The sequence below is a fragment of the Harpia harpyja genome, chromosome 19 (assembly GCF_026419915.1).
Source record: "Harpia harpyja isolate bHarHar1 chromosome 19, bHarHar1 primary haplotype, whole genome shotgun sequence".
Lineage (NCBI taxonomy): Eukaryota > Metazoa > Chordata > Aves > Accipitriformes > Accipitridae > Harpia > Harpia harpyja.
Window position 1 is genome coordinate 16,652,332 of NC_068958.1, and position 17,183 is coordinate 16,669,514.

Genomic DNA, 17,183 nt, shown 5'->3' on the forward strand with positions numbered 1-17,183 from the left:
CCAGAAAGGGTGTGCTGGAGCATGAGGAACCTGCCAGTTCTGTCAGAACCTGTGTGGTTGTTGCCCTGGTGTTGCTTTGTCCTCCCACAAAAGGAATGGCAGTCCCTGTCTGCCAGCTTTCTGTGGAGTCAGCCTTTTGCCTGAAGCTGTTTGGAGCAAAATCTCTGGGTTTAACTGGCCAGGGTTAAACACTAGTTTTTCCCTAGAACTCATTGTTTTGCAGAAGTAATTAGTCCATGAGTTCAGATACAGAAATTACCATCCTTCTGTGTAAACTGATGTAGCAGGACAGGATTTGTCTAATAGGGTTATCGTCAGATGTGGACAGCCTCTGTCTGAAACCTCCGTGGTCTGAGTGGGGGCTTGGGGACACAGGGCAGTGATCCACAAACCAAATAACCTGACTATTTCTAACTCTGCCTTGGAGCTGGGTGACTGAGGAATCTTTCCCACGGAAGTAGCAAAGGTGGAGTAGTCAAATATGTTAAGATGACAATTGAATACTGAATGTGATTATAGGATACCAAAGTCTGACTTGAAGACTAGATTTGAGCTGGAGAATTCCTCCCTGTCCTATTTCAACCTCATTTGTATTCTGATTTAATAGCAGAGCATGATTCAGGCCAAGCCTTGAAGCCTGTGTTAGTTGATGATGTGCATACCTGCTTAGCAGGAGTCTTAGCTGTGGTATGAAAAATGCCTTAACTTCCTTTTCTATGGAAACCTACAGTACTTGGGTAATGCTGCAGTATTTGACAATTCATAAAGTGGGAACCTTTCCCTAACCTCTGTTTTAACTGACTTAGGTGTACTTGTTCTTCTAGATGGGGGTATCACTTTTAGTTTAGATTAACAGGCTGCTGCTGTTGACTGAAGGTCTAACAGAATAGCCTGGTCTGCAAGGGCTAACCAGTAATCTGCTTAGGCTGAAAACCTGTTGTCCTGAATTACTATGTGTTCTTGCAGCCATTGGGTTGAGTCAATCTGATCTGAAATTAACTTATTGGAGATGGAAGTTGCCAATTCTGCATAGATGGGAGAACAATCTTAAGGTCTTAGATGAATGTCTCAGACTGTCTTGTCAGCTGTGGTCTTGTACAGAATACACAGATGCTGTGTAAATCATGCCTCCTGCCATTTAGCATAGCTGAGCATGTCTGAAGTTCCAGTGAGTTTGTCATTTGCTTTTGCTTGTGTGTTTGTTCCAGGGTAGACATAAGTGTAGAGAATTTCAAGTCCTGTTGACTAACTTATTTTCCTACTCACTGGATGATTAAGCAAATGTAGTAGGCATAACCCAAGAGACAGGTGCATTCATTGCAAGTCAGATTGACTCCATTTCAGTCATGCATTCAGATTTTTAATGTAATGGCAGTGCCCATGAGAGGAATATGCAAAGGACTGTTTCATGCCTTGCAGGTGTGTAGATTTTTGGTGTGAAATGTGGTACTACTAGCAGATCATGAAGAATGCTGTGTGGCCACAAGTGCCAGCACCATAATTTCCTTTAAAAGTTATGTGTATCAGGGGATTGTGTAGGTGTGGATTTCTGAACTGGCTTTCAGTGTGATCTTTTAGCAATGATTTGGCTCTTCTATCTGGAATTCTTCATTTCATTATTTGAGGCTGGCATGCTCCATTTTCTGCTGATACTGTCTGGTTTTTTACTGTACATGTGGATTACCCTTATTTAGGACACTGCTGCTTATGTGATGGGGATTTGTTTGCAGTGTGTCAAAATGTTTTATCTGGGCATGTACAATGATGAGTCTGTGCAGGGCACAGCACTCTAGCATCCTTGTAAAAGACTGGTGCGTATTGAATGCTGAGCTCTTTGAAAAACTTGGACTGACTAGGAAATCTCATTCAGTGCAGGCATTAAATTTGAGATGCATTATGCTTTTAATTTTTAAAAATAACATGTAATGCTACTTTGAGAAGTTGTTAAGCATCCAGTGGTGGAAGGTTTGACAAGAGATGCATGTCACTTGTTAGCTATTGGACTGATGCTGAAAATACATTATACATTATTGGTCTACATCATGCTCAAATTTTCTTTATATTAGTATTAAGAAACACTGTTGCATTAGCTAGTGGGCAGTTAGCTCTTGGTGTAGGCATCTACATACTGAGCTAAGATAAGATAGTGTTTTTCTCAGATATGAAGCCAAGATAATTACAGCAGGAAAATCCTGCTAAAACTGCTCTTGCTTCAGCTAGCTGCAGAAATCCTTAAACATGTTATAATTACTAGCTGTATGGTTGAATTAACAAATGGGTAGCTCATCTGTTTCCTGAAATGTAGAGGAGATCCTACACTGAATTAAAATTTGAGTGTAAGAGTGAATACCTGAAACTTGCAGAGGTTAAGATTAGCTGTCACTTAAAAGAAAATGCCTTCTTTGCACTCTGAAAGCCTTTCTTTAATTGTAAACTTCAAATGCCTGTTTTCTTTGGTAAGAAATCCCCATACTTCTGCTTTGAAAAGTCATGTGCCTGTTTGCACTGACAGAAGTGCAGGCATTATTTAGTGGTAACTAAATATATCTTTACCTGTGTGGTGACACAGCTTTCTCCAGTATTGAGATTGGCAATTAATAGCTATCACCTGATACAGAATAACTTCTATGACTCATTAAGTGGAGGAGGAGGAGGAAGTGAGCTGGAGCCCATGGTGGATTGGTATGAACTTTGTTGTAAATTGCTGGTCTTATCTGCAAGATCTGTTCGAAGATGGTTCTGGTGCTGTTCCAGGGGAATGCAGCGCAGCAGAATCTGATTTCCACCCACTCTGCCCTCTAAATAAGCAATGTGAATACCTTTTAATGTGTTAATGTCTATATAATATATATAATTATGTACATTTCTAATTTCTATAGTAAGCATGCCACAGTAATTGTATGATAAAAATCTGTCTTTTAGCTTTATAGATGGTATAGGTAACGTAATCATACAATGCCACATGCTGCCACCTTCTTCCTACAGAGCAAATTTTTCTCAAAATTCAGAAAGGGCTTTTGTGCCTCAGATATTTCAAACCTTCTCAGACAGATAACATTCACCCTAGCAGCCTGTTGCTGAAAAGCATGAACTTGTTTAGGAGAACATAGCTCTCTGGAGTTAGAATTGGTAAGTGAGATTTTAATTAAAAGTAAAGAAGTAATAGGGTTACTCCATTATTCTGGTGGAAAAAGTAGAGGTAAGATTGCAAACTACTCTGCTTTTGGCAGTTTTAGGAAAATACAAAGCATTGTCTGAAAAAATGGATAATATGACTTGGTAGTAAAGATTCTCTGGCTCTACCTTCTTCCTTTCTCCACAGTGTAATAGTGAGGAGTTGGAGAATGATGTTTCATGGGCAGCTTAGAGTGATTTCTTGTGAAAATTTTGAGGAACTAGTAAAAAAGCTAAGGGAATAGCAGTGTCAATTCATTACTTTGCCAATATGCTGCTGTAAACAGGCATATAGTTTTTGATTGCCTTGTCCCAAGCCTTCAGTCTTGTTAGGCCTTCTGTTGACATACTGCTTCCACCCTGGCAGATTCTCTAGGACAAGCAAGGAAGATGTCATTCTGTGCTTGACTGTGTGCTTTTCGGTCAAGTCTGCGTGAACATTGTAACAGTGCAGATCTTGACATCTGAAATACAATGCTGCTAATGTGCTACCCCATGCCATTCTCTTCTGATGTTTTTAAATGCCTGTATTTCTGCCAAATAAAACTTTGTTTGCCTTTGCACAAGGTCATGTTTTTCTTTATATAAGAGATGCTTCACAGAAGCAAAACTGCAGTTGTCACTATTCATAATGCAGAGCTATTTTAATGTAACAGGATGGCTTTTTCACTTTCCCTGCTGAAGTATTGTAACAACCTAAGATTTAAATTATTTTGCAGATTTTTCAGTCAATGCATTTGTACCTTTGAATTCACTTTTTTTTTTACAAGTCTTAAAAGTTTGGGAAGAAATATCAGCCATGGTACTAAATGCAGAGATACTGTATCTTGTATAGGAACTGTAAATTACCAAAGGTTGGGAAAGTACAGAGGAAGTATAACTGAGGCTCTTGTCAGGAATAAGATGCTGGATCAGGTGACTCCTGATCTTGCCAGTTCTTACATCATGTTTATAAGGAATTACTTCAAAGGAAAAGATGTTTTTCATTTGAACTCTGAAAACAGGGACTGCGCTTATAAACAAATTCAGTGGTAAGGAGCTGAGGAACAATTTTCTATCATATTGCTGAACTCCACTGGAAGTGCTGAGGGATTTTTTTTGTGCATATTGGCAAGGTGATAATGATTAATCCCTTCCCTCTATCTTGGTCTGAACTAGAGGGAGGGCTAACTATGTAACTTCCAGACTGTGCAAAGACTTTGATCTACAGATTTCTTCTAAAAGTTGAGCAAGAGGATTAAAGACTTGTAGTCTCAACTGGCTATTAATGGAGAGAAAGAACGAGAGCATGATGAAGTGGAAGAAATTACATGGTCTAAAGGCTTATAGGTGCTGGCTGACAAGAGGCTGAGAAATACCAGGAGACTGAATAAACAAAAAAAGGCTAAGAGTCACATGAGGAGTTGTGCCTTCTGTGGAGCTTTCAGTGAATTGGGCTGGTTAAAACCCAGTCTCTTAATCTTTCTGATGCCATGTGCCTGTCCATTAGCTTTCTGAAGACCCTACTTTCCATGGCCAGCTTCAAGTGACATAAAACATGTTAACTTGTTTAAAGATGCTCTTAGTTCTTGTGATGCTGTCAGGTTTCCTCAGTGATTAGTAAACCTTCCAGTCATCTTTCGGAAGCATGTTTCAGTTTCTCTGCAGCATTGTTTTGGTTTCCCTGGCCTGCATCAAGAGCTTGGAGTACTTGAGCACAAAAAGTTAAATTCTTTTCAAATGTTTACTAGAAAACAATAGCTGTAAATACTAAGTGTGAGGGTCTAGAAAACATGCCAGAAACATTTAGGAAATACTTTCTTCTAATACTTAACATAGATAATTAGAAATGCAGGAAGGCTTAGGAAGTCTTAAGTGAATTATTCTTTCTGAGAAAGAAAGGAAGTGCATCTTAGTCACTTTAAAATGAAGTACTCCAACCTGCTAGATGAGCTCAGTTCTGCTTTAAGGTCTACCCCAGGCTTCCTATGTGATACCAGTAAGTGTTTGTGCGAGTGGTCTCAATTTTGGCCTAATATGTGCAACAGTAATTGTGTTAAATCAGCTGCAAAATTGAGCAGTTTTTGAGGCTGAGGGAAGAACAAGGTTTAAGCCTTTCTTTGTGGGTTGTCTTGATCATAGGCAGGAATATTTAAATTGACTTTATAAGATTGGGACTGAAGATCAGATGGTCATGGTAAAGTTGAAAAAAAATTTGCAAGACAACTTTACAGGCTTGAGTTTCTGTCCAAATGGATACAATCAGAGCCCCAGAAAGGCTGTCCCAAATGTGTTGCATTAATACTGGTTAGGCATTTCTCTCACTTCAGCTTTGTTACCTTTTGGAGGTGATGGGTGATGTTTCACTGCTACTACACTGTGCTGAGGGCCTGTTTGCAGCTCTTCCTAAAGAGCTGCAGTTCTTTAATCTCTAAATATTTTAGGATTGAAATGGTGAGATACTATTGCTGGTCTCTATCTGTATGCTGCTACTTAAACATCAGTCAGCTTTGCTACTCAGGCAATTCATTGAACAGCCATGAGCGAAGGAGGTACTTCAGCAGTTCATAACTCTCCCAGACTGTGTGCCTTATGTTTGGTGGGTAAGACTTGCTGTTCCAAACATACCTGAAAGTGAGTTACCTATGGTCTGAGTGAGGTGCACTAGGATTCTTTTGCACTATCAAGGGGATGAGGGGAAAGAAGATAACAGGAATAGGGGACTTTTTCTGTCCATTCTAAATGGTTGTTAGAATGAAGTGAACTTCTGAAGTGCCTGTTCAAGGCCTAAGGTGTCAAGTCCAGAACTATGCATTTAACTTCTAGAGGCTTGAATTGGGACAAATTCCTCTGTCCAAAGTGGCTCAAGCTTTCTGAGAATCTGTTCTTACCCTGTGGTTTTAATCTGTCATTTCTGTGAATTTCTCTAAGGCCTCTGAGGTTTACTAGCTGTCAATGTTAAAGTTCCTTTTTCAGAGAATGCTGCTGTGAGTGGCTTGTTGCAGTGCTTCAAATTAGGAATGAATTCCAAGCAGTGTTCTTCAAGAAGGCTGCCAAGACCTTAAGCATCTTCATGTTACTTTTTCTTTTGTTAGAGCTCTGTGGCTACAACTGTCAAATACATTTCATAGTCTTACATCATTACCACTTGCAAAAGCTACTTTTCAGTCAGTTACACTGAGAGTAGAGATCTTTGTGGCTTTTCAGTTATTTCAAAATCCAGTTTGTAGAACCTGCCTTGGGTGAATGCTGCTGGTATGCATTGTTGCAAAGAGATGCTAATGTACCATTTTGAGCCTGGCATTGTTTTCTAGCAGTTCTGGAGTTGATCTTGTGCAATTCTGTGCAAGTTGTCAAAGCCGTGTCCCATGCCGAATTACTTTCAGTTTTATGTCTGTAGCTGCTGTTAAAGAAGCTTAACTGCTGGCTATCACTATCCCAGTCCTCCCTTCTCACCCATGCAATCATGTTTTTGCTCTTACATTGCCTCTGGCACTAAGGTTTGTGTTAAATTGGCAAAAAACTTATGCCTTCTTGTGGGAAGAAGGGCCTAGTTTTCCTTTGCTGTCATGAACTAAGATGGCTCAGTGTAGGATCAGCTGGGTGCTGGAGTGGGGATCAGGGAAGCATGGGGTACCATGGGTCAGCTACAGCTGCTGTCAAAACCACAGGCTTGACTGTTCTCTGCTGACTGGGACAAAATGGTTTCTGCCTTTGTTCTTCACAACTTATATGGAGTGTTTATGTGGAAGGCAAAAGCATGTGCATGTATGTATGGAAGTGTCCCAGTCACGTCTCCGAATACATTATAGAACAGTTTCTGCCATTGTCCACAAATGCTTTTGAAAATGGTGTTAATGTCTTGCAGTAAGCACATATGGCACCCAGAAATGGAGGGTTTCCTTTTCTCTGACTTGCCTCATAATTCAGGCAACAGTTACTGGCAGTTCTATGCAAAGTACTCTTCTGTTTCTTGTTTTACTTTTTGCTGTGTTTAGTGTTTATCTTCCTCTCTCTGTTTTCAAATTCTGTGTCTGTTTCTTTACTTGTTCACTGCTGTTGCAGATATCAACAGTGTGTTTAAGTTCCAGCTTTGTCTATTGCAGCATATGTGCACTGGCTTCATTATCTTCACTGCCTACAAGTATTTAATGTCTAGTAAGTGTGTTAGATTTGCCTGATGAGGCTGAGTGGGGCAGCTTGACTGCATATTGATTTACACCTTGTTTACTTTTGATTAGATGTATTAAATACTCGTATGTGTTTATTGCAGATACTTCTCTAAAGCACCTATGTGCTGATACACCCATTTTTTGCAAATTGTAGGTGCTGGCAGATCAAGAGCAATCCTTACTGTTGCACTTGTGGTCACTGGAAAGCTTTTCTTGTTCAGTCTTGTACTTCTTTGCAAAAGGTGCTCTGAATTCTGGTGGAGACTTTGAATTTTTACATCTTCATCAGATGTGTGTGGTTCCAGATATGAACACAATAAGCTAGGCTTCCTTTGCAAAAATCCCTCAACTTCGTGCATTTTTGAGGGCCTGATTTCTGTTTATTTTGATAGTTTACTGACTGTAGAGCTCCTAAGTTCTCTGTGTTGCCAAGTTGTTTAATCACATCCTTTCCCCTTTGAATGCCTTCTGGCTCCCCAGCTGGTTTTAAACCTGCATGCCATCTACCAGTTTCTGTATCAGTCTGTCTTCTATGATTCATGCGGTTTCTTACCACCTTTGCTTTGCTAACATTGTCACCTTTGTCACCAGTATTGTCTGAAATTTTCTCTGCCTTTAATTAATGTAATTTTTACATGTTCTCCAGTGTACCTGAGCTATCTGCAGCTATTTCTGCATGTTTAAATCCCTTCTAGAAGCAGTTTTTCCATGGCTCTTCATCAGTGAATGATAGTGGTTTAACAACCAAACTTTTTCTTATGCTCTGACTCCTTGTCTATTCAGCATTGGACTGTAAATTTTGAGTGCATTTTAAGTGATCCACAAGGGCTTAGATGACTTTGTGCATACTTGGTGTTTGAAACCTGGGTAGTAGCTTGCTGCGGGGGGTTGAGGGTTTGGGTAGTATCTATATATTTGAACTAGGCATGTAAATCCATCCTGAATGTAGCTGCAGGTTACCCAAGCACAAGGATCCCCTGAATACTACCCTACTGCACAAGCTAATGAAGTCTCCTTATTGCCTCTTTAATGTTACTCTTTATGTGTCTAAAAGCAAGTGAATCCTGGAGCATATGTCTGGGTAATCAAGGGGGATTTCAGCTGTAGCAGAGGCAGGAAACTTGACTAGGAGCAAGGTTTGTTAATTAAACATTTTCTGTAAAACCAGCTTCCCTCCTTGCCTGGGCCTGTGTAGTGTCACTGAGTTGTGGAGAGGAGGGCGGTGGGTTTATCTGTGGCAGTGCAATGTGTCACCATTTTGTGATAGCGGGCTTCAGAAGACTGGCAGAAGTTACAGTCTTCTCTGAGTTGGTTTTTTTGGGTTGTTTTTTTTTGTTTGTTTGTTTTAGTGCTGCTTCTACTCACCCTGTGCAGAAACCACAGCTGAGTTCAGATACTTTTGGGGGAACAGTTGTGATGGCACTTTCTGTTTCACTGCAGCTGAGGGGCTAGGGGTGGAAAAGCTGCATCTTCATTTCTGAAATAGTTTTTTCTAAGAAAAAAAAAAAAAAGCCTTGTGGCTTTATGCATCATGGCAAGTTGTATTTCCCAAGTTGCTCTGTTGTTGCCAGGGCTTTGTAGTGGGGTTCACTTTCCCAAGCACTGAGGTCTGGAGCTGAACTAGTCACTCAAGGCTTCCTGTACAGTCAATGCAGAGAAGTAAGGGGATTTTAGGGTAAGGTTACTCTGACTTTAGACACCTGCTTTAAGGTAATGAACCTTAAAGCCTCACGTTCACTGAGTGCTGCATTGATGACTGGTCCCTTGTCAGCCTCCACACTTAACCAGAAGAATCCCACCCTCTGCCTGTCCTGCCTGGAAGTGGGATTGTCCCACACTGCTGCCATTTGCTATTAGCATGTTGAAGAGCAAGAAGGTACAACCCTAATTTGTTGAGCATGAGTTAGCAGCTGCTGGAGAGTGAAGTGAGGCGTGTGAAACAGCACCTCAGCTCTGCCTTTCCAGTGCTTCCTATGGTTGTGGTTTGCTTATCCTTGTTCTTATGGCAGTCTGGCCCAGGATTTGGAGTAAGACTTTACTCAGCCTTTAATAGTAGCTAATGATAGGGTATGGGACTTTAAGAATTTTATTAATAAAAGTAATGCTGAAGGCAATTGCACAACTGTGGAGGACTTTCCATATTTGAGCAGAGGTATTTTAGTCCTCCACATGCTTGCCAGCTGTTTTTACCTGTCTATTGACATAGTCCCCACTAGGAGCTGTGTGCAGCTGTGGGACTTCCGTCCTTGGCCAGCTCAGTTCTAGCCCACAAATGAGGCTCAGATTTCCTGCCTACCCCTTCAGCGTGGCCCCTCTGCATGGTTTCCTGTAGCTGACATCTTCAGCCTGCAGTCTGAAGAGTTAAGAGCTAGTGGTGCTTGTTAGGCTTCCCCAGAGCGCAGAAGGCATCATAGAGACATGGAGCAGGCATGTCAGCCAGCACAGAGGAGGGCAGTGGCATGGAATGCAGCTTCTGGAAGAAAGGCAAAAAAAGTACCAGGGCATCTATGTATTGAAACCAATGTCTCTCTTGTAGCAGAAGTTGCCTGCAAAGTACCTAATTATCTAAGAATGCTTCTGCTGAGACTCAATTAGCCAGGACACAATGTGAGACAAACAGTCTGGGTACCTAGCATCAAAGCAAGAGTTGGTACAATGTCTATGAGCTGGAAGCTATGCTTATAAAATGTCCATAGCCTGGTATATCCAGAATACTCCATATTTCTAACCCAGATCCTGAGACTGCAGCAGCTCTACACCAATAGTCCTTTTTCTCAAGGACTGACATCCATCGACATCTCTGGGAGCAGCTGGCTTTCTGGAAAATGTAAAACCCTTTTCTGGCCTTGATGATGAAACTCAGAGTGCTTTGCAGGTTTGTACAGGCTGCTGGTTTTCCCAGGAAGACTGGTTTGGTTTGATCATCATAGATTCTGCTTACTAAATCTGTTTGTTCCCAGGAACCTATTTTCTTAAAGAGCTGAGAGGCTCAGCATGTTTGCCTCCCTGCCCTGTATTGTGATCATCTAAACACATAGTATTTTAATTAGGGCAAACTGCTGATGAAATGAGTGCTTTGACTTCAATGGAGTTTCACTTATCTATGACTTACAGACTTTACAGTCAGGTTTTTTTTATATGTGGTGCTGATTGTCTATAACTTGGACTCTCACGGGTAGGATCTTCTCCAGCTTGCTTCCAGGTAATTCTGGAGTGAAGCTTGTGTAATATTAGCATCTTTTCTTAAGTATTGCTAATTGCAGAGCCTCTGGGAGCAGTTGGGTTAGCTTTTTCACTGTCCAAAGTGCAGACATCTTCTGTTTGCTTGGAGGCCCAGGGTATGGTCTTTGCTAAAGCTCATCTTGGTGTTCCTGTCGTCCCATGCTGATGCAGCCAGCACTCAGTGGGTGCCAGAGGAGCTGGCTGCAGTAAAAGCTTTTGCTGTGATACAGAATTAAACTGAACAGACTCCAGGCTGCTGGGATGAAAGGTGCCCTCTCCTGACTGAGGCCTTGCTTCTTGCTAGCAGCTCCCCTCTGTGACTGCCCATTCTTAGCACTGGGATTAACAGCTCTGTCATGTGTGCCTGGAAACAGATGGGATGTGATTCCAAGTTACCAAGTATTCAGTCTGAATTAATGCTGACTTAACTGGAATTACTCTGTTTGAACTGGTACCCAGCCTTTGTCTGAAAAGGAAAGGTGGTCTAGGATAGCACGGGCATGTACATAAAAGGGGGAAAGACTAATTTTTTTTTTTTTTTTAGTGTCTGAGTCGGGTATATAAATGCAAGTAAGTCAGTATAGGCTTTCATATGTTCATAACAAGGTGCTACAGACAGGTGATGGCTAGTGCAGAAGAGTGAAGGGGAGGCTTGCGCTAGTAGGAAAGTTCACAGTATGGCTCCCATCCAAGAAAACACAAACTGGGATTAGCTAAATATCCCTACAGGTTGATGGGACTTTCTGCAAACAAATGGTGTGTGAAGAAAGCTGTGCTGAAGCAGTGTGTAAAGGGACACTCAGGTGTGATGGATGCTCTATTTGGAGCTCACAGCCAGGCACAGGACTAGGCACAACAGAGTGAGGATGGAGGAATTGCCAAGGAAAAATCCCTGACCTAATGAAGAGTACTCAGTTCCAGTCAGAAGCCTTGACACTACTCACCTTGGGCCAACCTGATCCCTTATTTCTTGATGTCTCTGCTAGGTCACTGCCAGGACAGCAGCTGCTGTGTCTCTTGGGTATAATACTGAACTGCAGCAAATGGGGAAATTCTGCTCACTGGGAACAAATATAACAGGCTTGAAGAAAGCCTATCTAATAAAAGGTTTTAATTAATGACAGTCAACTGAACCATGAAGAAGGAATGTCTGCATTCTCATTCCAACTGAGTGAAATCTGCTTTCCTTTCTGCAGTTGGTGTTTCTGTAATACTTGGGGGATTCATCATGGAATCCAGAGCCATTGACTTCTAAGCCAGACAGTACTGTGCCACTTTAATCCCCTGAATATAACAAACACTCTGCAGATGTCACAGCAGAAGGAGGATACGAGAAGGCAGTGTGCAAAAGTACACTTTTGTGTAGATGAAGTGTTTACATTAGTAGGTAGCAATGTGGAAAGACAAGCAAGATGCCTGATGGGTATGCAGACCCTCCAGGGCTTACTACTTACCTTGAATCTCCATCTTATCCAGACCTGAGCCACCTTGCCCTCCCTTCAAGGCATCTGCTTTTTATCCTCGGGTCATCTCTTGATCTCCCTGCTCTGCTCACCTTTAGATCTTTGTAGCAAGGGCTTTTTCTTCTCTGTTGTAACTTCCCAGGTAAAGCACCTGTGTCTTGAGTGTTTTTCCATCAGAGTCTCATAGGAGGCTGTTTGTATGTAACTATCAGCAGAAATGGTCCTGCTAAACATGGTCCTTCAGCTCTGATGGAACAAGTCCTCAGGGAGTCATTACCAAAAAGACTTTATTTGCTGTACATCAGAAACCACTGGTCTTTAAGCATCCTTGAAACTCTTGGGGAAACTCTCAGACCCAAAGCCACAAAAGTAGTGTTGCTCAAAGTGTTCTCCTCTGTGCCAGAGACCCTTGAGTCTTGGATGTGATGCAGAGCAGCTGTTCCAAGGTGATTGAGCAGTTAAGTTTTCTCTCCAGATAGTGGTATTGGATAGGTGATTTATAATGGAGGTTCCCTTGGTGTAAAATGAAAGTATAGAACAGATCCAGTGTATTTTACATACATGGTTTAAGATTTCTGTCTAAACTTGCTTCTGCTTTTGTACAAGAGGTGGGTTTGTTGACTTCTGTTAGCTGTAGATAAAATTCAGCAAAGGAAAAGGCAGGACCCTCTTCCCAGAGCTCATGGAAAGCTGACATGCTCCCAATGGCCGAGGTCTCCCCAGGGCTCTCCAAACCTGAGCCTGGCTGTCGCCCCAAGGCCTGATGAGGCTGTGACTGCTGGGACCAGCGTGTCCCTGCAAGGGTGAGACTTTCAGAAGAGCTTGGCTCTTCGTCCTGACACCCAGTGCTGTGTCTTCTTGAGACCAGTGCCCAGCTCAGACCTGGCACCTTCCCTGGCTGAACACAGCTTCCGAGCCCGCGGTGTGTCAGACAAGGGCCTGTGCTGCTGGGCTCAGAGCAGGTTACTCTTTTTCTGTGCCCTTGGCAGTGCGGGGTGGCTGTGCCTGGGCTGGGGGGCGTCCGACAGCCCTCAGTGTTTCAGTCCTTGGCTCTGTGTGGGTTTGCAGCCAGGAGGGTTCCAGTGATGATGGCTTGGAGTGGAAGAACCCTCCCTTTGCTGTTGTCTGCACAAATACACTTTGTAAAAGCTGTTTCTGTTTTTTTTCCCCTCCACTTTTAAGTGAGGAGGAAAATAAGGCTCACTGTCTTAAACTGGCAGTGAGTGCTCTGTACTTAATTTTACTTATTCTGATGGCAAGGAGAAGTTCAGATAGCTGACAACTTCCTCCGAATGTTTGATGTGGGTGGTGTTGATCTGTGGTAGGGGAATGACTGAGAGATATGGAATTGCTGTGATGGAAGTTTTTGCTGTGTTTGCACATGAGAGCAGCTTTCAGTTGATTAAACTACCTGAGGGCCTTGGACCCTCATCACCTGCTGCTTCCATGTGTGGAGGTCTTGTCTGTATTTGACTTTTTTAGCTGCTATGTTAATAACTAGTGAGCATCTCTCTAAGTTTTATTCAAAAATTTTAGGTCAGTAAGTGAAGTTTTATTAAAAATTGCAGCATGAGCATTGTGCGCTTGTCTTAAAAGTTGCGATTTCTTTTTTTTTTTTTTTTTTTTCTGGCTACATGGTAGGTTGTCACAGCACAAAGGCTTACTCTCCTCTGGAACAATCGCTAGAAATAACGACGGCAACGGTCGGTGCCCGGCTACTTCAGCGGCCCCGGGACCCGCCGGCCCCCCGGCGGGACGCTGCCTGCCGGGACCTGCCGGAGGGCGCCCGCGAACGAGCGCGACCCGGGCGGGGGGCGGGGGGGGGCCGCGGCAAATGGCGGCGGGGCGGGAGAGGGGCGGGGCTGCGAGTGGGCGCGGGCGGCGGCCGAGCTCCGGGGAGGGGGCGGGGTTGCCCGGCCACGCACGTGCGCTACGTGCGGCGCCTGCTGCTGCGGCGGGGCCGCCCCTCCCCCCCCCCCCGAGCACCGCGGGGGGATGGGGGCCGCCGCACCGCGCCCCCTCGGGGCGGGGGAGCCATCCCCACGAACAACCCGCCCGGGTTGACGGGGGGGAGGGGCAGCTCACCCTGCTCCCTTAGGAGCGGGGGGGGGGAGCCCCCTTACGCCCGCTAACGGCGGCGGGGCTCCCCGCTGCCCCCCGTTGCGGCGGCAGGACAACGGGCCCGGCGGGACGCGTAACAAAGGGCCCGGGCCGGGGCCGCGAGGGGCTCGCGGCGGCCGCTCGGGGCCGGGCCCAGACAATGCGTCCGCGCGGAGCCGCGCGGCCCCGCCCCCTTTGATGACGCCGCCGCGGCGCGGCCAACGGCGGCGAGCGGAGAGGCTCTTTAAAAAAAGAAGCGCCGGCCGGCGGTGGCTGTCAGCTGTGGCGGATCCCTCCGCGCATGTAAACAGAGCTCCGGAGGGGGCCGCCGGCCCATGTGCCGCTCGCCCAGGCAGAAGCGGCTGAACGGCCCCGGGCCGCGCAGCGCGCCGGGGCGTAACCGAGCGGCGTCCCGGAGCGGGGGCGGCCGCGCTGGGCGAGCGCTGCCGCCCCGGGTGGCGGGCACGGAGCCCCAGGAGTACGGTCCGAGGGGCCTCCCCGAACCAGCGGTGCTGGGGGGAGCGGCCGCGCGAGGGGCCGGGTGGGCCCGGGGCGAGGAGCTGCGCACAAAGGCGGCCGTGTGTGGGGCCGGGGCCTGGCCGGAGCGGCGGAGCGCCGAGCGGGCTCCCGGGCAGCCTCAGCGAGCGGCGCTCCCGCGGCCCCGCCGGCCCCTCAGCGCCCAGCCCGGGCGACGGCGGCCGGAGCGGCTCCGCGCGGGGCAGGCCGGGCTGCGGCCCTCGGTGAGGGGAACCGCCGCCGGCTCTTCCCCCCCCCCGCCCGCCCCCAGCCGCCACCGGGCTAGGCGGGGGAAGCGTCGCCCGCGGGCCGCCCCGGTGGCACCGGGCCCTCCCCGGGGTCCGGCCCCGACGCCCCCTCACAAAGGCGCGTGACGGGGCGGGGCGGCCGCCGCCCCCTCCCCCCGCCCAGGCCGGGGCGGACTCTTTTTCTCTCGCGCTCCAGCTCCTTGTGGCCCCCCCCTCTGCACCCCCCCCCCCCCCCGGCGGAGGCGCACGTCCCGTTCCAGCGGCGCTCGGCGGCCCAGCGGCTGTTGGAGGATTGTTCGGAGCGGCGGCGGTGGCGAGCGGCCCCCGGCCCGGGCCATGGCCGAGTTCCTGCCCCCTCCCGAGTGCCCCGTCTTCGAGCCCAGCTGGGAGGAGTTCGCCGACCCCTTCGCCTTCATCCACAAGATCCGGCCCATCGCTGAGCAGACCGGCATCTGCAAGGTGCGGCCGCCGCCGGTGAGTGCCCGCATGGCGCCGCCGGGGAACGGCCTTTGTGTGGCGGCCCGGCCCGGCACGCACCGGCCCCCCACCGGAGACCGCCCGCCCCTTCCACCCCCACCCCCACCTCAGGCCGGCGGCCGCTCCGCTCCCCTCGGGCGCGCAGGTGACCCCCGGGCAGGTGGGGCCGGCCGGGGAGGGCAGGCGGGGCCGGCCCCTCCGCCGCTCTGAAGTTTCAGCGGCCCCCGGGCCGGGGCCGCGGGGCTGGAGGGCGACCGCCCGCCCGCCCCCTCCCGCAAAGTCGCTCCCAAGTGCCGGAGTTGCCCGGCAGGAAAGTAGCCGGAGCGGCCGCCGGCTGCGAGCGGGGGGAGCGGGGGAGCCGGCCGCGCCGCGCTGCCCGCCTCGCCGGGCTCGGCCTCCCTCCCTGCCCCCGCCGCTCGGCCCCCAAAAGTTACAAGTCGGCCGGAGCCCCGCGCCCGGAGCGGCTGCTGGGGGCGAGCGGTTCCCCGTGCCGAGCCCCGGAGGAGGCAGCTGCCTGGGTGTTGCCCTCCATGTTGGCATTGTGGTGGTGTAGGGCTGTGGAGACCTCTCCTCGCCCCTCTCCTGGCTCGGCGGCGGCCTCCCTCCGGCCCTGCCCCCGGTCTGGCTCAGGTTGAATACAGGTAACTGTTTCCTCAAGTTGAACAGCAGCAAACTCCGCAGCTGTGAGTTTGGCTGGTGTCTTTGCGAGCTGAATCCTAGACAGACATGGCCACCATTTTAGAACGCGATACACAGTGGGAAGAGTAATAAGCCTTCATCTTCATCATCATCATCTCGACCGATGGTGTAGGAAGCTCAAAACTGAGGTGTGAATTCTGATTTCCTTTTGTTGGTGGACTCAAATTTACTGAGAAATTCTGCAAAGATCTTGGAACCATAGTTTGTGTAGTCAGAATTGTTAGTTCGGTTAAAGGGATAAACAACCGCTCTGGTGAGGAGAGGGGCTCCTTAGAGTAAAAATCTAAATAACAAATGCACGTGAACCGTCTTTATTTTGAGTGAATCGCTCTTTCTCTAAGTGGAGGGTGGTGCAAGTCTGGGGTGGTGCAGCTGGCTTGAGGTAGTTAACATGACGGCAACAACTAGAATGCTAAACAGCAACTGAGATCTCATCCAGCAAGAGGTGAAGCTGACAAAACATTTCTGCAGACTTAAGTTTTGTGAGTGAGACTATGAGTTCAAGGAAATAATGTTCAGAAACACATGCTCCTCAGTTTCATGTTTTGATCGTTGCCGGGACTCCTGTTGGTAACCATCCTTTTCCTTCCAAATTAAAATAGAAGTAACTCACTGTGTTACTGTCTGAGATGATAGAAATGTTTGTAGCAGACTGAATAATGCGAATCTCATCGGAGAGGAAGATGTTTCTGTTCTCTGGAGGAAGAGTCCTGGTTTGCAGTGGTATGAACACACACAAGAACGCTCTTGAATTTATATCTAGGTAGAATTTGCCAGTGCCCCTTTTCATGCAGTGTAGCCAAATGCTGACATACTTAAGGGGGTGCAACGGTTTTCATTATAGTCAACATTGAACTTACGTAATATTTTTGAGTAGAATAATCTTTTGGGGTTGTATGTTGTCAACAGTATTTCAGCTACTGTGAGCAGAACATAATTTTTATGAAGGTTTTTTCTTTGGTGATTTGTTTTAAAAAATATCATCTGCGTTTCTTGGCTGCTTGTATAAAAAGCCAAAACCCTATAATAAAGGCTACTTGTAAGCTATATTATCTGTTGGAGACTCATAAATGAGTAGCTCTCTTAAGGAATGAGTTACTTGTTACAACTGCATTTTCAGCATACTCTCATCT

At 46.9% G+C, this 17,183-nt stretch overlaps 1 protein-coding gene across 1 annotated transcript in view; it reads left to right on the plus strand.

Moving 5' to 3' along the window:
* Positions 1-15,094: 15,094 nt before the first annotated feature.
* KDM5B (lysine demethylase 5B) overlaps positions 15,095-17,183 on the plus strand; it is a 58,559-nt gene continuing 56,470 nt past the window's right edge. Inside the window, exon 1 of the mRNA XM_052814717.1 lies at positions 15,095-15,348. Coding sequence (XP_052670677.1) covers positions 15,211-15,348 — 138 coding nt within the window. The 5' untranslated portion in view covers positions 15,095-15,210. The remainder of the gene's footprint in view (positions 15,349-17,183) is intronic.